The 26,848-nt window shown below is 43.9% G+C and overlaps 1 protein-coding gene across 1 annotated transcript; it reads left to right on the top strand.

The window, feature by feature from the left end:
• The first annotated feature begins 1,193 nt into the window (after nt 1-1,193).
• On the top strand, nt 1,194-26,103 carry LOC137546156 (F-box only protein 36-like). The gene is made up of 4 exons (XM_068268231.1): nt 1,194-1,289; nt 5,555-5,663; nt 20,624-20,796; nt 24,534-26,103. Exons 1-4 carry the CDS (start codon nt 1,194-1,196, stop codon nt 24,696-24,698), a joined length of 543 nt encoding a protein of 180 aa, XP_068124332.1. The 3' UTR covers nt 24,699-26,103.
• Nucleotides 26,104-26,848: the final 745 nt, after the last annotated feature.

Below are 26,848 nucleotides of genomic sequence, written 5' to 3'. Positions count from 1 at the left end.
AGCGCCCTCTGTGCATCATCACAGGGGGCGCTGTAACCAAAGCGACGGACGCTGGTGGGAGGAAGTCGGCAGCACATAGAAGCTGTGCCCGCGTCGTTCCGAACGGAAGGTGAGTTTTGAACTGCCCACTCCCCCTGCCGCTCCACCCAGTGCCCCCTCCTGCCGCTCAATCGATCCGGGGCACCATGGCAACAGGTTCTGGGAGGTGCTCTGGATCAAAGGCCCTAGCGACGCCACTGGGCTCCCTTAAGGTATGTATATGATTTTGATCCCGAGCTTCGGCTCAGGATCACTTCAAGGTAAAATAGATTTTCATAAATGTGAATCTTGCAGCTATTATCAGGAAGGCCAGCAGTAATTTAGCCTTCCTCCTTGGCGAGGAGTGTATAAGAGGCTAAATCCCTCTTACTAAAAATGATAGGTAAAATAGAATTTTGCCTTCTTAAAATAGAAGGTACCATATTTGTGATTATTCAGATTGGAGTGAGCAGATGAGGTCTCCCACAATGCATCACTGCTGAATATGCAAATCATCCCTGTGTTGTTCCTGAAAGCTAAACACTCCTCCAGAACTACTGGAATGCAATATTACTGAATGATGGGGCCTCAGATAAAGCAAAGTGAGCTTGGTGATGGGTAACACCATTCTTGATGTATTCATATGGATATTGTTATATATAGAAATGTTTACATATTTTTTTCGGGAGCTCCACTTTAAGTGTGAAAATGTTTGTTCTAGTCTAAACTCTGCAAACTTGATCTTGTATGGTAAAACTAGACCTGCCAGGAATCAGTCACATAAACCATAAATACAATTAAGATAATGTGCTAGTAAGCAACTTGTTATTCTTTGTGACTTGGCCATTTACAGTAAGCCTGAAAGCTGTTACACTGTAAGGCTTAATAGGTCTTGAGGTTTTCTTTCAGACGTGTGGATCTCCACACTATTGTCTCCCTGCCAGAAACTGAGCAGGTTACTCTGTAAACAAAGTCAGCATTGCTTGGTGAATAAAAGATTAGTACTTGAACTCAGTAGGCAGAAACCAATAATATGATGCTCTCCAATCAAGTTAAATTTGCCAGACAGCCTAGAGGAGGGAGTTTAATAGAGATCTTGGAAGACATACAGCAAACTTTAAAATACATACAGCCTGTAAAGACTTGCAGAGAAGCGCACACAGGAACATATCCTTATGGCATCTCTCCTGCAAGACACATTATATGAGGTACAGTGCCAGGCTCCTGCTCCTAGCAAGGATTTTCACCATCTTGTCATCACAAAAAATGAGGTAATTTAACCTAATTTCTTGGTATGTACAACTTAACCTTAGCCCGAATGTATTCTCCTACTGCCTCAACTCAAAAGTTTTTCATAAATTCTCTTCGGCTGTAAAAATCATCTCTAAACAGGGGGAGGACCCTTCACCAGCATTTATCATCAACATACAATGCTGTTTTATCATCTTTACACAGGTGTTTCAAAGTCAATGGACACCTTTAACCAGGTAGCTCAAAGCACATCTGCATAATGAGTGTCATCTGGTTAGGGTACCTTTGACTGATGTCGCCCATTGGGGATTAGGACCAGATCCCTTGGGTGACATAGGTGAGCCAAGCTGGGCTGAACAGATGCAAAGCGAGCTGTATAGCTGTAGACACGCTCTGTTGCTATGCTGCATTGCATTACCTCTAAACGCACACGTTACCAGGAACAGGAAAGCACAATTTTCATTGCCTGTATGCTTTACCGTACCTACTTTATTCAACGGTCGGTAACGCAACGTTAATGTGCGTTACCACTTTTTTTGTGGCGCTGCATTGTAATGTTGCTTTGCAATTTTACAACGCAACATCCTACTGTGAACCTAGCCTCAAACTTATTTAAAACGGACAAATTCAATGAAAAACGGATATCAGAACGCATGTGGTTCATGGATATATTCTAATATCCGAGACCGTGGCTTCTCCAGCAGTCAGTCATTACAACTACCATTCTTTATACTGAGCTATACTTTACTATTTTCCCCATCTATGGGGGCACATTTTTCTTGGATGCTTTGCACTGAGGATTAAGAGAATTTATTTAATTCCTTGTGCTGGTTGCATGTACTTTGATGGAGTGTGAAGCACCCTCAGTGGAGGCGGGGATAGCAGCCTAGACACAGAAGCTTTATTCCTCAAGAAGCGTTCCGCTGCCCTACAATAGAGTTTGATTTTTACCTGTTAGTTTTTACCTGTGTTTAAATGTATTCAGAACAGAGTTTTGTTTGTGTTGTGTTTGTGCATTGCAGCCTGACTTTTTTGTGCTCTATTTGGAATTTGTTCCTCTTGATTGTTTTAAAATGAATGGGTGGCTGACTGTCAAACATTAAATGCAATGTAAACAGTTGAGATTTAAATGTGTTTTCAATGTGTTTAAATAAATACTTGTGTGTACAGAGATTTCACAGTCAGCTATAGCTTTCTAGAACTGCCGGGAAATTAAAATTCCAGTTCTTTGCAATTATGAAGAGCATATACTGTGAAGTGTACAGAAATGTCTCTGATATTTCTTATTTCTGCAATGCATTTAAAAAAATGTGTATGCGATAGGAAGTTGCACAGCTAAAGGATTATTAGAATACCCTATTTCTTACATAAATATAAAACAGTCATGTGCAAACGCTTCCATTTATCAGTTGTTCTCAGGAGATCAGCGCGGTCACTTGACTCAAACTCTTAAAGAGAACCAGAGACGAAGCACCCTCATGTATTTTATTACATTTATCAGTGGGAACATGACAGTAAACACCTACCCTGCTTTTAGTTTCATTGTTATCTGCTTAATTAGTCTATTAGCAGCTGTGATAAGAATCCCCGACTGGCTCAGTCTAGGTTTGACCTGGAATCATTATAGCTGAGTCACTCCTCTGTGGAGTCTTTTCTAGCCCAAGCCTGCCACCTCCGGGCTCAGATTTCCTTCTTTGCATACTGAGAGCTGTGATGACATGGGAGGGGCTGCTGCTGCTGAGAGAGAATCTCTGAAACAGACAAGTGTGGCTGCAATATGATCCCTGTGTGCTCTGTGTGCACTAGATACTGATGATGACTGCAGTTTGATTCCTATGAGAGACAGTTCCTACAGGCAGCTGCACATCATGCCAAAATGAAAGCACATAGATGAAAGGCTGCATTTAGCCTAGATAGCAGCATAGTCTCATATAGCCTAGACAGCACATCCAGAACAACTCATAACCCGGAAGGAGAAGGGATATGAGCTGGCGGCCATATTTGATTTTGCCTGGAGCAATAATGGATAAAAAAAACACGAAAAAAGGCACACCAGAGCGGCGAAATTATCAGGTAGAGCATTTATTCTTTACAAGTTATCGACTGATATGTTTATTTTGTGTGAAACGTTCATCTCTGGTTCCCTTTAAAATCTGTCATGCTCCATTTTAGTGCATCCCTTCCTTATGCAGCCTCTCGCTTCTATAAATTCTCCTAAGCTGTCCTTGCATCATATTACAACACATACAACCACTGCAAGCTTGACTTTACCTTTCAGCCATTATGTGACAGTTTATAGATTGCAGATTATTTCAACAACTGAACAGAATTAAAGTGGACAGGATGATAGGAATTGGAGTGCAGTATAGCTTTGCTTGGCAGAGTAAAGAAAAACCAATACTGTGCGGGAATTATGCAGTAGTCAACATGCCTTCCTCCTAAACGCTGCAAATAATGTTATGTAAGGGGCTGGCTAATGAGAGGCAGTATATACAAATATGAGGGCATATGAAACGTGCTACACATGGATGGGGAAACATGAGAGGGATGGACATAAATGGGACATGTGAATGAAGCCCACATGGAACATAAAGGGGACATGCAAATGTAAGGCAGGAGGACTGAATGATGAAGGCTACGCATTGGAGGGGGCTGCTAAAATGTAAAAAGTTTAAACATGCAATATTATTATTGTTTTTTATGAAGCGCCAACATATGCAATATATATTATATGCAATATAAGTATAGCCACATATTGACCACACCCACAATTTGCTACAGCTCACATCGCTTAACCACTTCCCAACTGAGGGGTTTTACCCCTTGACCACCAGAGCAATTTTCACCTTTCAGCGCTCCTTCCATTCATTCGTCTATAACTTTATTATTACTTATCGCAATGAAATGAACTATATCTTGTTTTTTCCGCCACCAATTAGGCTTTCTTTAGGTGGGACATTATGCCAAGAATTATTTAATTCTAAATGTGCTTTAATGGGAAAATAGGAAAAAAATGTGGGAAAAAAATTATTATTTTTCAGTTTTCAGCCTTTATCGTTTTCAAATAATGCATGCTACTGTAATAAAAACCCATGAAATGTATTTGCCCATTTCTCCCGGTTATAAAACCGTTTAAATCATGTCCATATCACAATGTTTGGCGCCAATATTTTAATTGGAAATAAAGGTGCATTTTTTTCAGTTTTGCGTCGATCCCTAATTACAAGCCCATAGTTTATAAAGTAACAGTGTTATACCCTCTTGACATAAATATTTAAAAAGTTCAGTCCCTAAGGTAACTATTTGTGTATTTTTTTAATTGTAATTTTTTTTTTTAATTACAAAAAAAAAATTGGGGAGTGTGGGAGGTAAGGAGTTAACTTTTAGTGTAAAACTAATTTATTTGTATGTAAAAAAATGCTTTAGGGTGTAGTTTTACTATTTGGCCACAAGATGGCAACAGTAACTTTTTGGAGGCTTAGAAAGTTTTTCTTTTTCACAATGATCGCGCTGCTTAGCGGAGAAGCAGCGGATCATTGTGGGGCTTAGATCAACGAACGGGAATGGATTTTCCCATTCATTGATCTCCGGGTGAGCGGCCGGCGGCGTGTTTACGAGCGGGAGTGCGAGCGGGAGCGCGGGCAGCGGCGGGAGCGTGGAAAGTACGGATTTCTCCGTCCCTGGGGGTGAAAGGATGGAAAAAGGGACGGAGAAATTCGTACGCGTAGGAGTAAAGTGGTTAAAGGGAACATAAACGAAGGATATGGATTTTTCCTTTTAAAATAATACCAGTTGTCTGACTCTCCTGCTGATCCTGTATCTAATACTTTTTAGCTACAGCCCGTGAACAAGCATGCAGATCAGGTGCTCTGAATGAAATCAGACTGGATTAGCTGCATGCTTGTTTCAGGTGTGTGATCCAGATACTACTAGAGCCAAAGAGATCAGCAGGGCTGCCAGGCAACTGGTATTGTTTAAAAGGAAAAATCCATATCCCTCTCAGTTAAGGTTCCCTTTAAGGACACAGGAGGAGAAGGAGAAAGACATGTTTTATATGTTTGCCCACAGTTGTTTGTTCATTATATAGTTTTACATTACAGTATGTTTTGTATAATGTGCTAAAATACTGTTACATAAACAGATGCATGGACAGTTACAATGTAAATTAATAATAATGCGTATAAAAATAATTGTTATGCCTCAGATTTTACCATGGAGAAGTGTCATCATCATAATATATATTAGTGCTACTATTGGCATTAACCATTGTTCAACTGTCCTGAAGGTTATCTTTAGATCATGGAAGATTTCTGTAAGAGCCGAGCACAGAAAAATATTGCCAAGGGAAGTACAGAAAACACACAATGAATTTCTTCAGGAGACCATGATGCACAGTAAGTCTCAGTAGTGGATATGATTATGTGGATAAAGGGTAAAGCAATTTTATTTTGTCTGCATGTTGTGAACATCATTAGTTCTGTGAATGAAGATACCAATAGACACTTAGGGCCATATCCTATTCAAGGTGATAAGTAGCTTGCAGATGCGAGCTACTTATCACCTTGCCATCGCGCGAGGATTACCGTCAAATCCTATTGCCCATATCCTTCGCGCGATGGCTGATCGTTAGGGAGCATTACTCAGGCGAAAGCCTGAGCGATGCTCCCTTTTACCGAGCGATGGGGAGTGAGGTTTACGCTGTGGTGCTGTCCATCAGCACCACGGCCTCACTCCCCACACATGCGCACTCGCCCGCCGAACATCGCCGACATCTTCCGCCGCAGCATCTGGGGGTCTCCTTTAATAAGGAGACCCCCAGAGCTCCCCGTCGTGTCGCCACTCAGTTTAGAAGCCCCCGCGCAGCTCTGCCGGGCTCCCCTGTCATACGTACCGCCGCCGATCACCCGACGCCTCTCGCCGCAAAATCCGTCACGTAATTACAGTGTATCTAACACTGTAATTACTGTGCGCACAGAAGGAGCCCGGGCAAAGCATCTTTGAATCTGCAGCCTGGGCTCCCCATTGGTCCGCTGTGTGAGCCATTTTATTGGTTCAGAAAGAAGACCAATGGGGAGCCCGGCTGCAGATTCAAAGATGCTTTGCCCGGGCTCCTTCTGTGCGCACAGTAATTACAGTGTTAGATACACTGTAATTACGTGACGGATTTTGCGGCGAGAGGCGTCGGGTGATCGGCGGCGGTACGTATGACAGGGGAGCCCGGCAGAGCTGCGCGGGGGCTTCTAAACTGAGCGGCGACCCGACGGGGAGCTCTGGGGGTCTCCTTATTAAAGGAGACCCCCAGATGCTGCGGCGACGACGTGCGTTAGCTAGTTTAGACCTGCTTTTTGCAGGTCTAAGCTAACGCTCATGTCTGCCGGGAAGCATTGCTTCCCGGAGACATGATAAGGGTAATTGGATTCCGTGTTAAGAACTCGCTGGGCGATTATATCGCCCAAGCGAGTTCTTTTCCGCCTGGGGGGGTCTAAAGTTTAATTAGATTAGGCGATGCCCCCATCGCCTAAGTTAAGAACTCGCCAGTGCTTAGCGCTGGCGAGTTCAGGAATAGAATATGGCCCATACTGTCTGTATTCATCCAATGCTTGGGATTTAAAGAGGAACTGTAACTAAGGATTGAACTTCAACCCAATCAGTAGCTGATACCCAGGGTCGGATATACCATAAGGCACTGTAGGCAAGTATTTACAGGCGCCTGATGATCCCCTAGTGCCTCCCTCCCTCCTTCCCTATGCAGAGTCCCGAGCAGAGCGTAATAAGCAAATATCTCCCTGTGTGCATATGCATATCTATAAAAAAAAACTAACCTTATAGCCCATCGCATTGTTAGTGGGTGTGGTTAGAAATAATGACAATTGGTGCTGTCTGCCAATAGTAAAGATGATAACATACAGGCTAATTGTGAATCAAACAATATGAACAAGTTACATGGTGAATGTCAATCATTTATTGATCTCTCTTCTATTTTTTAATTTCTCACTTTGCAATATATTGATTTATTTTTTTCCCCACTTTTTTGCTAGAATTATAATTTTTAATTAAGACTGGAAAAGGAACTACCTGGCTAAGACCACTTTAGAGGGATTAAAGTGCATATATACACATCAAGTGCCACCTTAACAGATTGGGAATTGATGCGTAAGGCAGGAGTTTGAGGGACAAGTGCTGTACAGACACATCACTCTACTATGGCTATGCTCTGCTATGGGAGGAGAGATGACAGCACAGTGCACAATGGCAGGATGAGCAAGGAGGGGAACAGTGCACTCAGGGATGCTGTCATTGAATGGTTCAGCATTCTGGATTTTTAAATGAGCTCAGGGGACATCTGTAGACACACTCAATTTAATATAGCATATGTACGTACCTTTAGCGTGGCCATACACTTATAGATATGTGATAGATCAAGTAAACGATAGCTATCTTTAAACGATAGCTATCTGATGCTAATCATTCTTCCTGGTCTTGCATCACATTAGGCAGGATTTGTCTGATATAATAATAGTAGTACAAAAACAAACAGTGTTGCTCCAACTGACAAATCAGCAGCTGAGTCTGGATTGAGGGTATCCCAAAAGCCCCCAAAAGATAAAACAAGTGTTACAGTAATAATCCAGACAGCGCTAAAGATTCTTAAATCTAATTTATTCACTTAAAAATTGGTAACTAGTAGAAATCAGTTGAATTCACATATGGTTGGATTAAAATATTATACACTGCAGTGTAGCTAACACATTCTGAATCATTCATACAAACACACACCAATTACATCACCCCTCCTACTGCAGTAGGAAAAAAATGGCCAAAAAGTTTGCAAGATGATAAAATAATAATATATTGGTAGGATATGAGGCTTCAGATGGCCATTTTTTCCCTACTGCAGTAGGAGGGGTGATGTAATTGGTGCGTGTTTGTATGAATGATTCAGAGTGTGTTAGCTACACTGCAGTGTATAATATTTGAATCCAACCATGTGTGAATTAAACTGATTTCTACTAGTTACCAATTTTTAAGTGAATACATTATATTTAAGAATCTTTAGCGCCGTCTGGATTATTATTGTTATAATAATAATAGTAGTGCTGTTGTACTGCCTGATGCAGCACAAAGCAGTGCACTCACTGCTCACATAATACTGCTACCCATACTCTCAAGCTCCTGCTGGCATCACTTGCACAAACAACTGACATTCCTGGTCAATGCTCAAAAGAAATGCCAATCAAATCTCAATTGGAATTGCTCTGCCTGTCAATATATGTTCATCAGAATGTATGTTTTTACTTTAATTTTCTATAGTGTTGTTTCTCAGCATTATTACAGCTTGTACCCAGGGCCAGATTACCGACCAGGCAACAAAAGCAGTCGCTTGGGGCCCCATTCAGAGTCAAAGGGGCCCCATCAGCACATAAACCAGCCCTCACCATCCTGTCAGCGGTGGCTGGATGGTATAATGGTTAAAGGGACTCTGAGCAGTGCAGTAACTATAGAAAGATGCATATCATTTTAAAGCTCTCTTTCACCTCTTTCCAATGATATATAAACCACCGCCCTATGCCTTTTAGTTTTCGCTACTTTCGCGATCGAAATCGCAGCCACGGCAGTTTATCTATCATTGGAAAGAGGAGAAAGAGAGCTTCAAAATGATATGCATCTTTCCATAGTTACATTGTATTACACAGGACGACTTTTCTCCAAAGTCGGCAGCTCGATTCAGCACAATGCAATGAAAAATAAGGAACCCAGGGGGATTTAATTACAAACATCATACTGGTAGGTGTGAGGATGTAATTAATTAGTTGTGGGTATGCTTAAAGGCATACGTACAGGCACTGCTCGGAGTCCCTTTAAGGGCTCTGCCTCTGACACAGGAGACCAGGGTTCGAATCTCGGCTCTGCCTGTTCAGTAAGCACCTATTCAGTAGGAGACCTTAGGCAAGTCTTTCTAACACTGTTACTGCCTATAGGGTGCGTCCTAGTGGCTGTAGCTCTGGCGCTTTGAGTCCGCCAGGAGAAAAGCGCGATATACAGTGGGTTGCAAAAGTATTCGGCCCCCTTGAAGTTTTCCACATCTTGTCACATTACTGCCACAAACATGCATCAATTTTATTGGAATTCCACGTGAAAGACCAATACAAAGTGGTGTACATGTGAGAAGTGGATCGAAAATCATACATCATTCCAAACATTTTTTACGAAATAAATAACTGCAAAGTGGGGTGTGCGTAATTATTCGGCCCCCTGAGTCAATACTTTGTAGAACCACCTTTTGCTGCAATTACAGCTGCCAGTCTTTTAGGGTATGTCTCTACCAGCTTTGCACATCTAGAGACTGAAATCCTTGCCCATTCTTCTTTGCAAAACAGATCCAGCTCAGTCAGATTAGATGGACAGCGTTTGTGAACAGCAGTTTTCAGATCTTGCCACAGATTCTCAATTGGATTTAGATCTGGGCTTTGACTGGGCCATTCTAACACATAGATATGTTTTGTTTTAAACCATTCCATTGTTGCCCTGACTTTATGTTTAGGGTCATTGTTTTGCTGGAAGGTGAACCTCCGCCCCAGTCTCAAGTATTTTGCAGTCTCCAAGAGGTTTTCTTCCAAGTTTGCCCTGTATTTGGCTCCATCCATCTTCCCATCAACTCTGTCCAGCTTTCCTGTCCCTGCTGAAGAGATGCACCCACCGAGCATGATGCTGCCACCACCATATTTGACAGTGGGGAATGGTGTGTTCAGAGTGATGTGCAGTGTTAGTTTTCTGCCACACATAGCGTTTTGCATTTTGGCCAAAAAGTTCCATTTTGGTCTCATCTGACCAGAGCACCTTCTTCCACATGGTTGCTGTGTCCACCACATGGCTTGTGGAAAACTGCAAACGGGACTTCTTATGCTTTCTGTTAACAATGCCTTTCTTCTTGCCACTCTTCCATAAAGGCTAACTTTGTACAGTGCATGACTAATAGTTTTCCTATGGACAGAGTCTCCCACCTGAGCTGTAGATCTCTGCAACTCGTCCAGAGTCACCATGGACCTCTTGACTGCATTTCTGATTAGCGTTCTCCTTGTTCGGCCTGTGAGTTTAGGTGGATGGCCTTGTCTTGGTAGGTGTACAGTTGTGCCATACTCTTTCCATTTCTGAATGATCGCTTGAACAGTGTTCCGTGGGATGTTCAAGGCTTTGGAAATCTTTTTGTAGCCTAAGCCTGCTTTAAATTTCTCAATAACTTGATCCCTGACCTGTCTTGTGTGTTCTTTGGACTTCACTGTGTTGTTGCTCCCAATATTCTCTTAGACAACCTCTGAGGCCCTCACAGAGCAGCTGCATTTGTACTGACATTAGATTACACACAGGTGCACTCTATTTAGTCATTAGCACTCATCAGGCAATGTCTATAGGCAACTGACTGCACTCAGATCAAAGGGGGCCGAATAATTATGCACACACCACTTTGCAGTTATTTATTTGTAAAAAAATGTTTGGAATCATGTATGATTTTCGTTCCACTTCTCATGTGTACACCACTTTGTGTTGGTCTTTCATGTGGAATTCGAATAAAATTGATTCATGTTTGTGGCTGTAATATGACAAAATGTGGAAAACTTCAAGGGGGCCGAATACTTTTGCAACCCACTGTAAATGTTATTTGTCTTGTCAAATGATGCCGTGCGCTGCTGATTGTCTTCAGAGCCAGGCTCTCCTCCTAGGTCCCCCTCCTGCTACTGTGCACTCTGCCGCTGCCCACTCCTCCCTCCCTTCCCACAGAGAACCACAGCTGCAGCAAGAATGATAGCAGCAGATGGCAAACGCTCACTCACCTATCCATGATCCAAGCGATAGAGATCCCATCATCTGAAACCCATCTGTCTCTTCTACAGTGCAGCCGCTCTGAACTTCCTGATTCTCAGATCAGACAGGAAGTAGAAAGTAGTAATAGTAGTAGTAACAGAGCGGCAGCACTCTAGAGGAGACAGATGGGCTCCGGATGACGGGACCTCTATTGCTTGGATCGCAATAGGTGAATGTGAGTCATCTGGTGCTGTCATTCTCCCCCGCTGCGGCTGCCTTCTCTGCTGGACTATCGTATTCACTGTGATGGAGGCTGCATGGTGGCTGTCTAGTTTGGGATGAAATCGGTTGTTCGGTGGTGGGGGTGGTTATGTAATTTTGTCTGGAGAACGGCTTCCGGTTTGGCGGTGTCCAGAGCTTTCTGCTATTGCCAGGCTGGAGATGCAGGGGGAAAGTGCTGCTGCTGTGATATCTGGTGCCCTCTTCACAGGGGTGCCCCAGCCCCTGAGTGCAAATGTCCCAGGCATTCATCTCTCACTCTGCATTTTGCCGCTGCTATTCCCTGCATTGTGCACCCACAGAGGAAAGCAGGCTGTTGCCCATAGCAACCAGTAGCTCGGCTGCCCCAGTGTGTGCGGCATGTTGCTGTGCAGCTGCATCTTCTGGTTCTATTACGACATGATGGGGGGGGGGGGGGGGGCCCAAATCAGTTACTTTGCTTCGGGCCCCATTTAGCCTTAATCCGGCTCTGCTTGTACCCCTTTATCCACAATGGTGTTTGCTGAGTACCCCCTATTTTGAGTAACCATCCCAAGCACCCTTTGACACATGTAAATGTGTTAGGAGTACTTCATATTTGTGCATAAACGCTTTTTGAACATTCATTTATACCCTTAATTAAAATACTTGTTTAGTTTTTTTTATATATAATTTTTTTTCTTTATCTGAAAATGTACTATAATGCTTTGAGTGTAAAGCCTGATTCACATGGGCATCCTCCGGCAGCGGGCAGTTCACGTCTTTTCCACCGCCGGAAGTTCAGAAAGGACTTGTCGACAAGTGTGTCATTTACTGTCGTTACATGGCGTTTCGTTTGTTTGCGTCCCAGCTTTTGGGGTCTCAGATGCTGTATGCAGCATCTGGAAAGGATGGCGGATTCAGTGATTGAAGGCGCGCAAACACGACAATCGCTCCACCTATGGTAAACATAAAGAATGTGCACACTGCCAGTAAATAAACTGCTTCCATTCACTCCGTAAAAAAAAAAAAAAACAGCATTGGAAAAAACAATGCGGTAACCATATGTGTGACCCACTCTAACAAACACATAGTGCCTCCTGAGTCCAACAGAAGTACCCCCTGGGGTTCCCATACCACATGTTTAGAAGCCAGTTTATACCGTATATTGTGTGAAAAGCCTAACACTATTTACATACATAAGACAGTAAACACAAAGCACAATTTGCAAATCATTTTTCACTGTAACCAACATGCTCACTTGCCTGGACTTACCTAAACTTGCTTATTATTTGCTAATTGTGTGTGGTCCAGTATTTGTTGAGGAGAGAATCTGAAGACATAACAACACAGGTTGTTTAGGTGATACCTTTAATTCCTAACTGTACAAGATTTCTCTGCAAATTTTCCATACCTTTGGAGCCATACCTCTGATCCAGTTCTGAAACATGCCTAAAGAATAAACTTAAAGTTTTGAAAACTTGCAGAGAAATCTTGTACAGTTAGGCTCGGTCCACACTTGTGCAAATGCAGAACGAAAACAGAACCCGTCCATTCTGCATCCGCTTTGCGCAAATACACCTGTTCTGAGTCTGTTCCGTATCCGCATGGTCGCTACATCAGCCCGTACGCATCGCTGCTCACCTGTCTGCCCACTGCCGCTTGTCCCGTGCTCAGTCCCTTCAGCAGCCCAGGGGCCAGCAGAAGCATGGCTCTCCAACGGCTGCGACAGGCCAAGTCTCCCTAGTAACAGGGAGAATTCTCATTGGTCCAACATGAACCAATGAGAATTATACTTGTTGCTGAGGATTCCCATTGGTCTGCTGCAGCTCAATGGTGAATCCCCGACCACTAGGCTGTTCAGAACAGACTGAGCAGCAGCGATGGGCAGCAAGACACGTTAGTATTTCATCATGGCGGCGGCGTGGATGCGGCGAAAACAGGTGACTAGCCTAGTGAGAACGGATAGTGTCCGTTCTCATAGGCTTGCATTGGACACATTTTTCTGTCCAGTCCGGGAAATAGTGTAAAATCTGGACTCTCCATTATGTTTTATTTCCGTGCAACACGGATCCGTGTGCGATCCGTGTTTCTGCACAAGTGGAAGCGTGTCCTATTATTAACATTGGATCCGCTTCCTGCATTTCTGCAGAGCTTTAAAAATGTATCCCATGGATACAAGTGTGAACTGGCCCTTAGTCATCAAAGGTATCACCTAAACAACTTTTGTTGTTATGTCTTCGGATTATTTGCTAACTAAGGGCTGATTCACACTACAAGAGCTTTTTAAGCGCTAGAGATTTTGAAAGCTCTTGCTAATGCAATGCTATGGGGGATTTTTACAAAATCACATCCCTCCAGTGAGAACACACACATGGGATAACATTAGCAAGAGCTTTTAAAATCACAAAGCGCTTAGAAAAGCTCTTGTAGTGTGAACGAGCCCTAAGGGAAGCAGTGAGAGGGTAGAAGCTGAAGTTCTTACAGCACTATGCTGATGTGGACCATCGCATGTTATCAGCTAGGGAAATAACTGATCCCTTTTTTGCCCTTAGGGCTTATTTCCAGTGGGAACCATAGGCGTTCCCAAATCGGGCCCGGTTCCTGTTCTGCTGGCACGGCTATTGTGATTCGGCTGCACGCTGCAGAGATCTGCAACATGATGTCCAGATTTGCACCAAAGTGCGATCTGGACAGCTGGCCATTCAAGTGATGGGCAGTATTTACCTGCCCCCAGGGGTCGAGTCCTGCGTGAACGCGGGGGGACGACGTCCACTTACTTTTTTTGGACAGTGGACGCCGTCCCCCCTAGCACCCTGGAGGGGAGCAGCGCAGCAGAGAGGAGCATTGCGCGCAGCGTGAGGAAGGGCGGACCTTCCCCCCCCCTCCCCATCCCTCACCTTGGCGCTCCTCTCCCTGGCTCTCCCCTCCATAAAGATGCGGCGGCGGCTGGCGGCGGTGACTGGCAGCGGCATCGGTGGGCGGGACTTACCTCCTCCAGTGTTCCAGGTGGCCTCTGTGCGTGCAGCTACTCTGGTCTAGTGAAGACCAGAGCAGCGGCACGCACAGCGTCCACCCGGAACACTGGAGGAGGTAAGTACCGCCCACCGATGCCGCTGCCAGTCACCGCCGCCGCATCTTTATGGAGGGGAGAGCCAGGGAGAGGAGCGCCAAGGTGAGGGATGGGGAGGGGGGGGGGAAACGTCCGCCCTTCCCCACGCTGCGCGCAATGCTCCTCTCTGCTGCGCTGCTCCCCTCCAGCCGGGGGGGGGGGGGGGGGGGGGAGAGAACTGGCTACATATACTTGGGGCCACTATATACCTGGCTACATATACTGGGGGCCACTATATACCTGGCTGCTGGCTACATATACTGGGGGCCACTAAACACCTGGCTACATATACTGGGGGCCACTATACACCTGGCTACATATACTGAGGGCCACTATACACCTGGCTACATATACTGGGGGCCACTATACACCTGGCTACATATACTGGGGGCCACTATACACCTGGCTACATATACTGAGGGGCCACTATACACCTGGCTACATATACTGGGGGCCACTATACACCTGGCTACATATACTGGGGGCCACTAAACACCTGGCTACATATACTGGGGGGCACTAAACACCTGGCTACATATACTGGGGGGCACTAAACACCTGGCTACATATACTGGGGGCCACTATACACCTGGCTACATATACTGGGGGCCACTATACACCTGGCTACATATACTGGGGGCCACTAAACACCTGGCTACATATGCTGGGGGGCACTAAACACCTGGCTACATATACTGGGGGCCACTATACACCTGGCTACATACAATACAATACAATACAATACAATAACATTTCTATAGCGCTTTTCTCCCATAGGACTCAAAGCGCTTACATATACTGGGGCCCACTATACACCTGGCTAAATATACTGGGGGCCACTAAACACCATGCTACATATACTGGGGGCCACTATACACCTGGCTACATATACTGGGGGCCACTATATGCCTGGCTACATATACTGGGGGCCACTATACGCCTGGCTACATATAGTGGGCACATATACCCCTGGCTACATATACTGGGGGCCACTAAACACCTGGCTACATATACTGGGGGCCACTATACACCTGGCTACATATAGTGGGCACAAATACCCCTGGCTACATATACTGGGCACATATACACCTGGCTACATATACTGGGGACACCTATACACCTCGCTACATACACTGCGGACACCTACACACCTGGCTATACTGGGGACACCTGTACACCTGGCTATACTGGGGACACCTGAACACCCGGTTAGATATACTGGGGACACCTGGCTATACTGGGGACATCTATAGACCTGGCTACCTATTCTGGGGACATCTATACACTTGGCCACCTATTCTGGGAATATCTTTACACCTGACCACCTATTCTAAGGACATCTATACACCTGGCTACCTATTCTGGTGACATCTCTACATCTGGCCACCTATTCTGGGGACAACTATACACATGGCTACTTATACTAGGGACACATATAGACCTGGCTAGCTATACTGGGGGTACCTATTTTGGGAGAACTGCTGTCAGATCTGTATTTTTGGGGAACCGCTGATGCCAGATTACGTGTATTTTGGGGAATTGCTGCCAGATTGTGTATGTTGGGGACCACTACTGCCAGATTACATGTATTTTGGGTGTTACATGTATTTTGGGTAATCCACTACCAGGTTTCACGTATTTGGGGGAACTGCTTCCAGATTATGTGTATGTTGGGGAACTGCTGCTGCCAGATTGTCTATTTTGGGGGAACCACTGCCATATTATCTGTATTTTGGTGGAACCTCTGCCAGATTGTGTATTTTTGGTGAAATGCTGTCAGATTACATCTACTTTTTGGGGATACTCTACGACAGAGCTCAAACTTCCCCTGGCAGACCTTTTATACCACTGCTAAGGCCATGTATATTTGGCCCCACCCATGACCACGCCCACGCTATGCTTAACCACACCCAATTTGTTTTTAGGGTGAGTCCACTCACTTCTTTTTCCAGGACTAGACCCCTGTCTGCCCCTCTTGTATGTGGATAAACGCTGCAGATTTATGCCGAATTCAGCACTAGTGGAAACAGGCTCGTTAGAAGCTCAGGCATGAGAAGCCTGGGTAAGATACCAATAAAACACCAGAAATGAGGCAGACTCTGTCAAGGTCATCAAGTTCGCAGACGACACCACCATCATTGGCCTTGTCACCAAGGATAATGTCCAGGAGTACCGTCAGCAGGTGGAGAGAATTTGCAACTGGAGCAAGAACAGGCTGATGCTTAACACTGCAAAAACTGTTGAACTAATCGTTGACTTCAGGAAGTCTGCCCCCACCTCCAATTTATATTGATGGCACTGAGGTAGCCAGAGTGCCCTGCGCCCGGCTCCTGGGTACTACCATCTCCAGCGATCTCAGCTGGAAGCCCAACATCACTGCCACCCAACGGAAAGCCCAGTAGATACTCTTCTTCCTCTGCCAGCTGAGAAAGTTCGGCATGACTAAAGAAATTCTAACCAGCTTCTACTCCGCCACCATTAAGTCGACCCTCTGCACTTCCATCTTGGTCTGGTATGCTGGCACCACTAGCAGTGACAAGGACAAACCACATAGAGTCATCAGGTCAGCGGAGAGGATCATTGGGTGTCCCATCCCCTCACATGCGCTACTACACAACAAAAGACTGAAATCAAGGGCACTGAGTATTACCAATGATCCCTCACACCCAGGCCACCGCTAGTTCAGCCTACTGCCATTAGGCCGGAGGCTACGGGCCATCCCCACAAAGACCATAAGACACCGAAACTCTCTCTTCCCCTCGGCGGTCAACCTCCTAAATTCCCTCCACATACAACCATCAATGTAAGCCCTAACGAGCGGCGCAGCTGGCTGCGCTACGGCTGATCAGTCAACTGAACTAACCAGTCCACAAGACTAACTGCCAGACATCTCAGTGTCACACTGGGGACTGTGATGTATATTGCAATGGAATGTTAAATTGATGCCTCTGCTGTCGCTGCTATCTATCTATCTATCTATCTATCTATCTATCTCTTCTTTATGAGCTATATGTATTGTGACAAAAACAATTCAGGGCATGGCCCAGTCATGCTTGGCAAAATAAATGATTCTGATCCTGAAATATCTTCTGGCAGATGTTGCTCATATGTCACATGATTGTCTAATAAAAATGCATGCTTATAGGACTGAGGGCCATCTACAGATTACTAGTGATATCACCAATGGTGACCTGCACTGATGCAAGTTTTCACCTGAGATGAACAGTTGTCTTAGACAATGAAAATCTGTTGTCTTTACATAGCTTAAAGGGACCCTGTGGTGGATCCAAGTATATGCAAACACTACTATATTATCTATATACAGTATAAGAAGAGCAATTACTAAAAGTACTGTGCCTATTTCTCACCCTGTAATACAGCCTACTGCAAACTCCCTCTTCACCATTTCCTTCTGATGTGTCATGCTGTCTGCACTCTGTGAGCAGAGACATGACAGCTGCTCTGTGTGTTCAGTGCTGTTATGTAGTGAAACGGAGACAAGCAAAGGACTACACAGGAGAACAGATAACATGACTCATCAGAATAGAGAGTTAGGGGTTAGTTAGCTGAGAGTCTGGGCATAGCTGCATGCTATGGTTAATTTTCACCTGGCTGAATTAGGAAGAGTGAAACATATAGAGTAGGAAACAGCAACAGTTATTTCAGTCAATACTTCTCTTTCAGGATACAGGCTAAAGCATATATATACTTGGATTGGTAACACTGTTTTTTATGGAGGCATGCTTGGAGTATGGGGTATGGAGGCATGCTTTATTTCTCTCGAATGCAGTTTAAAGATTAAGTAATGTGGTTCAGAAATTGAAAATGTTATGGTAGTTTCCATTTTAGAGAATTCTTTTCGTACTGTGTCTTTATGTAGAATTTTAAAACGTCATCCTGTATTTTGGAAAATGTTGACATATCTAGCATACACAACCACATTGTCAAGGTTTGATTGTTACAATAATAATTTCCTTGCCAAATATCTCAGGCTCTCAATAGGGCTTTGAAAAGGAAATGATTTAGCATGGTGTATTAACTGGCCACAGACCTGCAATGTTTCAGTTACCATAGTGCAACAATTAAAGCAGAACATTACAACATTGATGAATCAGGCTACTTCTCAAGTATAACAACCCCCTGCACAGTGATGAATTTACTCATAACTTTTAAGAGCAGACATATATTGTTTGTATAAATATCTGAGAGTCTTCTTGTTGACTTTATCTTTTGTATCCAATTGGTCCATAAGGCAACACATTACGCAAATCACAAAGCAAAGGCATGCCTGGGCAATGCTGACTTTCTTGCCTGTAATATTTTACAGTAATGGTAAGTGCTAGCCTGTGTGTTAAAAGCTTTGCTGAACGGTTATCTTTTAAAACAAACCTGACAGAAGACTCAGCTGGAAGGAAAACTAGCCCACAGCTGGAGTTCTGAGGAGAGTCACATGACCAGTTGAGCAGCCACTGGAAATATTATCAAATACAGATGTAACGCCTGTATTTAACTGAGTACAGTACAAAGACAACATGAGAATTGTTGAAACTGACTTACATATATTTGCAAAGCGAACACTGGCCACATGTTTACTGGATAAATCCCATGCATTGACCCATTTTCTGTATACAGGGATGTTTTGAAAAAAAAAGTCAGGAAAAATGTTTATAAGGCATCCTGGCAATGTTAATGTTGTATGTGTTATGAAATATTTGTTTGTTTTTTATTTGAGGGGGAAGTGTTGGAATGTCTCTCCCTTTTACGTTCTAACTACTACTTGTCCTATTGCACCTTGGAATACAGGAATACAGGGGATTTGAGTCCCACCAGCAGAGCCGGGACAAGGTCCTCCAGCACCCAAGGCTGAGACACCAAAGTGCGCCCCTCCATCCCTCCACCCCAGGCGTCACACACTGATTGCTATTAGGCTAAGAGGCGCCACAGGGCCCACAACCTCCCCAACACCTTAATCTCTAGTTATCTGGCTTGCAGTCACTGCCATGTATCCCCTTTTCTTATTTCTTTCTGCTTCATACACAATTAGGAATGACAGCTGAGTGAATTGTGCACCCCCCTCCTACACTGCGCCCTGAGGCTGGAGCCTCTCCTGCCTCTGCCTCGGCCCGGCCCTGCCCACCAGAGTGGGACTCCAACCTCTGAGCAATATTTCATTGGAAGTAAATATGCCACTAAATATTTTATTCTCACTTGTGCCAGTAACCTCTGTCATTAATCCTCAAACTCCACTGTCACTAACCACTGCCAGCTCTTTTCCAATTGATCATAGGGAGGAAGGGAGATGGGCACAGGTCCCGCTGGGGCCAAGAGTGTAGCTCAAACAGGCTCAGCTGTGAAAAGCGTAGCAAGTTTAAGACATGACACTATGCTGGTAGGGAGTAGAGGTAAGCAGAGAAAATGCTAGCTGAGACCCATTCACATGAAATTTTCATCAGGCCTAGTATACCAGTACTGGTGGTACTCCTGCTATAGTGGTCCGAACGTTTGACATAGATTAGGGGGATGGGGTTTAGCTTTAGTTGTTAAGGTTAAAACATTAAAGTTTAGTGTTGAGGAGTAGTTACTGTCAGTAGGTTAAAGTTAGGTGTCAGGAAATTGTGAATCCCAATGATGCTTGGTTAGGGTTAGGAGTTGTGACATTTTTTTTATCTTTATTTTAGTTATGGACAATAGGTTAGGAGGTAAACGATGAAACTGACATTGCAAATAAAAGCACTTAAACATTGCACTGGTACCCAAATCACCAATGCCAAATATACAAATATGCATCTATTACATCCCAGACTTTACAAATGTATTTCTCTGCGAGTGTTACTACCCAATCCAACACTAGAGCAGAGCAACTAACAGCATGGGTTACACATAACAAACCATCAGAGGCTTACATTTCATTATGGAAACCAAACATTATCTGATATACTAACACAGGAACAAAATGCCAAACTGCCACACATTATCTGACAGGAGTGACACAATGTTTTTGTTTTGGTTCTGTTTTTTATTTTTCAAGAAGTGCTCAGGAAAGTTTTACTTTAAAATAACAACTCATTATCTGGGTATTATTTACTTTGAAAATAGTCTGAATTATTTCCCACAATGCTGTGGGTTTTTCCTTTGTATGCCACAATTAATGCATTGCTCAATTTCCCTTTAAATTATTAAGAACTTTTCTTTTTAACTTTACAGAGCCATTAGAACGGATCTTTGGTAAGGCCACAATGGAATATGTATTGAATTTGTGCAGAGGGCAATTTGATTTCATTGTTCGGATACCTGATAGTCTCAAGATTTGTATCCTGTCCTTTCTTGATACACAAGACATTAAGCAGCTGTCAGACACATGCAAGACCTTCCAGAAGGTAAGTAATACGCAGCTGTTGTGTAGTAGGCTTGCATTTTCTAGAGATCAGGTTCTAGTAAGCAGCCAGTGTTTCTTTTTACTCTCTTACGTCTTTCAGAAGGCTCCCAAGACTTAACCACTTGCCGACCAGGGCTTTCTGCACTGATCGGTGCTACGTGGGCTCTCCAGCCCGCAGCACCGATCAGGAGTGAGCTTTGGCGATCAGACTACCCCCTTTTTTCCCCACTAGGGGGATGTCCTGCTGGGGGGGTCTGATCGCCGCCGGCTTGCTGCGCTTTGCGGGGGGGCTCTTCAAAGCCCCCCTCCGCAGCGTTTTCGGCACTCCGTCCCTCTCCCTCCCTCTCCCTCCCCCTGTGAGCTGCGCAGGACGGATTTCGGTCCTGCGCATTGAAGGATAGGCTTCAGCCTATCATATGCCGGCGATCCCCGGCCAATCAGAGGCCGGGGATCGCCGATCTGCCTTACGGCGCTGCTGCGCAGCAGCGCCGTATGATGTAAACAGCGGGGATTACTTCCCCGCCTGTTTACATTTTGCCTGCGAGCCGCGATCGGCGGCTCTCCGGTTGTTCATGGAGACACCCTCCGTGAACTGACATGGAAAGGCTGCTCGATCGAGCGGCCGTTTCCATGGTAACCCGCAGGCGACCAGTTTACGCCAATCGGCGTTAGCTGGTCGTCAAGAGGTTAAGATGAGTGATGGGGCTGAGGTCAGCTGGCTGCACACATGGCCATCTCACAATTCATTATGTTAGGTTTAGATACAATTGCTCTGAAATTTACATTTGCACTTGCTCACATGAGATTTACTGAAGCCGATTTATCAGTACAGCTCTAAATAAAAAACTGAGTACGGTTAAAGCAGATGCCTGCAGGTACCCATCTGGTTTCAATTTTACTGGAGCCTATTCATTACTCTGTAATGATTTGACTCTTGCAGAGATCAATGCTGCAACATGGCCACCCGATCAAAAGCTGCAATCAATTTCTGGCTGAATCTACTGATATGACCGATCCGGCAAGCTGGAAAAATCTTGATTCGAAAGTGCTTTATTGAGTGCAGTGGTAATGGCAATCCACTTCCTGGTGATCGAAAGACCCCCAACTGGTCTCCCCGAAGTTTATGTGTACCCACCGGCCTGTGGTGAGTGTTGCAGGCTCACATGTCACGCCGCCATTACTCCTTGCCTCCTCCTCTGTCCGCCATCTTTTTGAATTGCCACCGTGACTGGCTGTACCATGTGACACCACTGCATGTTCTGATGTCACTACACGTGGCGGTGTCAAGGGGTACAGGTGCTCATGGTGGCAAATGGGTGTAACTGGTGATTCTGCAAAACTTACCATGGTCCCGGGAGGGGGAAGGGGGACACATCGCATGGGGAATAGGGAGGGGCTGGAAGGCCCGGAATAGAAATGCCTTCCTTATTGTGGGACCAAGGCAGTATAAAAATCAATAATACTGTTAACTGTAACAAATCAGAGTAAATGTTCAGCTGCCCATAGCTAGTTAAATGGAACCTTTAACTAGAGGGATATGGCTGTTTCCTTTTAAACAATACCAGTTGCCTGGCGGACCTGCTGATCTCTTTAGCTGCAGTAGTGGCTGAATCACACACCTGAAACAAGCATGCAGCTAATCCAGTCTGACTCCAGTCAGAGCACCTGATCTGCATTCTTGTTGAGGGGCTGTGGCTAAAAGTATTAGAGACACAGGGTCAGCAGGAGAGTCAAGCAACTGGTATTATTATTTTAAAGTGAAAAATCCATATCTTCAGTTTAGGTTGCCTTTAAAGGAAATGTCTATTTTAATGGAAAATTATTAAACATAATTTATTTTCTGCTTCATGCCATACCATATTAAATTAACTTCCTTCAATTTTTGGCATTTGTACAGGACATACCCAGACAAATGTATTGATTTTGGTACCCAGCATGTGACCATTATCACTAATAATGTAAAGTACAGCACAGTTGGAGAGGATGTCGTCCTGACACAACCCGTATTATTAGGCCCCACCCCTCTCAGATTAAAAGAGGGTAAAAAACAAAAACAAAATACATCAACTGAAAGCACATTTTCTACTTCATTATGAAGAATTCTTCATAGGCAGCCATAGTTTATTTTCTTGTGAGGAAGCTCAATGCTATAATAGGTACACTTGTTGGTTGCTAGAAAGACAACATTTGGGGGCTAGTTATGTTGTCTTTATGAAGTTTTAACAATTTACCTAGATTATTTATGGCTGTATAAAATTATAGTGAGTACACCTTTTTAAAAATGATAATAAATCTTGAATAAATAGCTGGTCATTTTATTTTGCTTACATTTCAACTTAGCGTATTTGGATGTATATGTACTAAAAAAAATAGCATTTTTCAATTTTCACTCATATTTTCATAAATATACCTATGAAGGAAAAACAGTTAACGTATTTAATGTTACCACAGATATAGCACTCTATTTGTCAGGCCATGTATATGCCATTGATTGGTGTTTATATTCTACTTGTGGATAACTGAAGAGGAGCACTGTTCATGTTCTTGCCTGTGAAATTGATGGATAAAACATTGTGCTTTCAAATAAAGTACAGAATATAATGTCCCCCAGTCTCCTCCAATCTTCTATTGCTGCTTGAACTCTTCAGTCCAGGGCTCTGTGCGTTTCAGTTTATCCTTCATTGTCATATTAGTGTGCTGGAAGTGTTTAGGATTTGTGGGAAGTCTTTTTCTACAAGTGGGAATTTCCAATTTTTTTGTGTTGAGTGAAATATGTTATGGGCTTCCACTGCTCTCTTCAAATCCAGTGCGGTTGTATACCTTTATACATGTTCTGAGGTTCCCCCAGTGACTATTTATGGTTATATCTATAAATGTAAGGGGAGGTCACACTTAAAAAAATCACCTTTAAATATCAATTTACATAGGCCTTGTACCAACGTAGGGGTGCCACAACCAAGTCTATAGCCCTTATTTAATTCACTTTTTCTCCTAAGTTTCCTCCTAGGAGATCATTTTTCATCTTCTGTTTAATATAACTTTTCAGCACTCTGCAGTTGAAAAATTATCAAAAAGTAGGTGAGAAAGTATTGTCATAATTATTCTGAGCATTTTCTTACTTGCTAGTGGCTTAGAAGGCATCTTATTGATAAGGTGTGAAAATTTCACCAAGAAGAAAACATAGGAGAAAAGAAGAATTGAATATGGGCCCATGTAATAGAGTGAGGAGCCAAACCTTTACTGTGACCAAAATCCATAATTTAGCACCTTGGTAATGCCCTGCTGTGCAGCAAGGCTAGTTTCACCCGAAACGGGAACAGTTCTGTATCTGCATTGTACAGATGCATTTATCTAGGGCCCACTGCACTCCAGAGTGGATGCATGCCATGCAGCAGATGAATAGCTATGGAATACACTGTTCAGAAAAGTTGTACCAATATAATGCAACAGATTCAAATGGAATTGGTTTACGACCCATAGAAAATCATTGCAGTCCTCAACCCATCCATTTTTAGTTCACTGCCTCAACCCATTCATTTTTAGTTCATTCATCAAATGCGGATATAATGTGAAATTAACCTAGATGAGGTGATGACATGCAAACTGCTTCAGATAAGGATCCATGCATGTATCTTAAATCTTTTTAAAAATAACAAATTATACATTCGAAAGCAAAGTATAAAGTAAATCTTCTGTTACCACTTTACATAATGTACAGTATATAAATTTATCTTGCAGTTATGCAGCAGTGAGGAATTCTGGGAAAAAATCAAACCAAGACCAGAGATAAACATTAGTACTACTAAAAAGAAAAGTGGTTCAATTTCAATAAAGACAAGGAGAACGTATCAAAAGGCCGGAGGTCCAGTTTGGTTGCAGAGAAGGAGGACCACATTGTTTTAGAAGACTGCAATAGAGAGTGAGGGGCCATCTTCAACTGTTTCCTATATATGTGAAAGTTTATGTTTGGAGAAACCCATCCTATCCACCAACTGTTTTATATTGTGTGAAAAGGTCCATAATGGTATAGCCAGCTGATGTTTGTTTTGCATGGTCATGTAATGGTCAAAAACTATGAGGCCCATGGTGTGTCCCATTTCCTCACAATGCTTTCATATTTTAGAACAATGATACTCCAGTATGTGTTTCTGAACTCCATTAGAGGTTATACCAGGTCAAAGACCTTCTGTTACAACAACTTGCCATTTCATTTTTCTTCAATTCTCAAATAACTGGGGATTTCTAGCTCTATAAATAATAAAGTATTGCAATATATACTATATAATGCAGGACTTGTAAGGCATCCATATTATTTATTATATGGGGGACATGACGACTGCACAATTTTTAGAGGCTTGTGTATAGTAGTTTCTTCTTCTGTAAAGTGCATTTGTAACATACATTTTCTGTTATCAACAGAAATAGTTTGGGACTTTTATGGAGGGGCAGAATTTAAGAAGCGTTCAAGTAGTCGGATCATATGTACAGTACATATATTTAACCATGGCTGGATTTTTGGAAAGGCCACAAAGAGCTGGGCCTTGTGCAGCTGCTTTCCTGAGCGGGTAGCTGGATACCTACAATACTAATCCACAGTTGTAGGTAGGCATGGACGCAGAAGCTGAGAGATCACCATGACAACCTGGTAACTGTCATCTTTAGTATTACAAGGATTTTGACCAGTATTATTTTAAACTCATCCTGTATAATAACCGAAGGTTGTAAAGATTGAAGAACCCAGGCACACCTGTCCGCAGCAGTTTAGTGTGGGCAGTGGCTATTATGGGTTAGTGCAGTAGTTGTGACTTTTGAGAATCGGGGATTCCTGGTGGAAGAGGGGCTGCTGCATATGCAAAATGAGGCTGCAAATGAGGAGCAACACGTGGAAGAAGGGGTCTGCCGCCCAAGGAAAAGTATATTAAAGAGAGGGACTGCTGTACATGAATGTTAAACATGGAAGAGAGGTCTGACACACATAGAATGGAAGGGTTGCTCTTGAAAATGGAAGAGGAGCCACAAGAAAGCTGGCCTAGGGGTGGAGAAAGTATAAATCTAACAACAATAGAGATGTGACCTCACCAAGTTGAGAAAGCTTAGGCCCCATTTACACTTAATCAGTTGGTACGCGCTTTTTTTCTTCTTCTCCATAGCAGTGCATTATGACATTTGTTTCAGTTAAAACATGTATAGTGTGAACTGGGCCTTTGGGAAACATGGGCATTACTTTGAAAATCAGTTGTCCTTTCAGTTATAACTGAGAGCAACTGATTAACCTCTTGAGGACTGCAGGGCTAAACCCCCCTAGTGACCAGGCAATTTTTAGTTTAAAAGGCCACTGCAGCTTTAAGGCCAAGCTGCAGGGCCGCACAACTCAGCACACGAGTGATTCCCCCCCCCCTTTTCTCCCCACCAACAGAGCTCTCTGTTGGTGGGGTCTGATCGCTCCCCCCATGTTTATTTTTTGTTTAATAAATATTTGTGTTGCCGTATTTAAACAAAAAAACCCTCTTCCTTTAAATCCCTTCCCTCCCTTGCTCCCTCCCTCCCCACAGCCGGCCAATTACGGCGATCGGCTGTCATAGGCTTCTGCCTATGAGAGCCGATCGCTCTCTTGTCCCCCATGGGGACAGCCGTGTCACACGGCTGTCCCCAGTGCAGCGCTGCTGCTGATCGCAGCGCTGCACAGAGTAAATAGACGGCGATCACGCCGTCTAACAGTCTCCCGAGCGACAATAGCCGCTCGGAGACTGAAGGCGGGGTGGAGCTCCGCCCCCCAAGCAGGAGATGCGCGCGCAGCCTGCGCGCGATCTCCTGCAAAACAGAGCCCCAGGACTTAACGCCAATTGGCGTTAGGCGGTCCTGGGGCTGCCGCCGCGGCCACGCCTGCTGGCGTGACGCGGTCGGCAAGAGGTTAAAGGACCACTATCGCGAAACATTTAATTTTTAAGCAGCACCCCCACAGTAGTTAAATCAGTCAAACAAAAGCTTCACTGTGTAATTGTTTTAATTTTTTAGCATGTTCCTTTAAAGATCCACATGTCACTGTCTCCTGT

Source organism: Hyperolius riggenbachi, chromosome 2 (assembly GCF_040937935.1).
Source record: "Hyperolius riggenbachi isolate aHypRig1 chromosome 2, aHypRig1.pri, whole genome shotgun sequence".
Taxonomy (NCBI): Eukaryota; Metazoa; Chordata; class Amphibia; order Anura; family Hyperoliidae; genus Hyperolius; species Hyperolius riggenbachi.
This window is presented reverse-complemented; position numbering and strand designations above follow the sequence as displayed.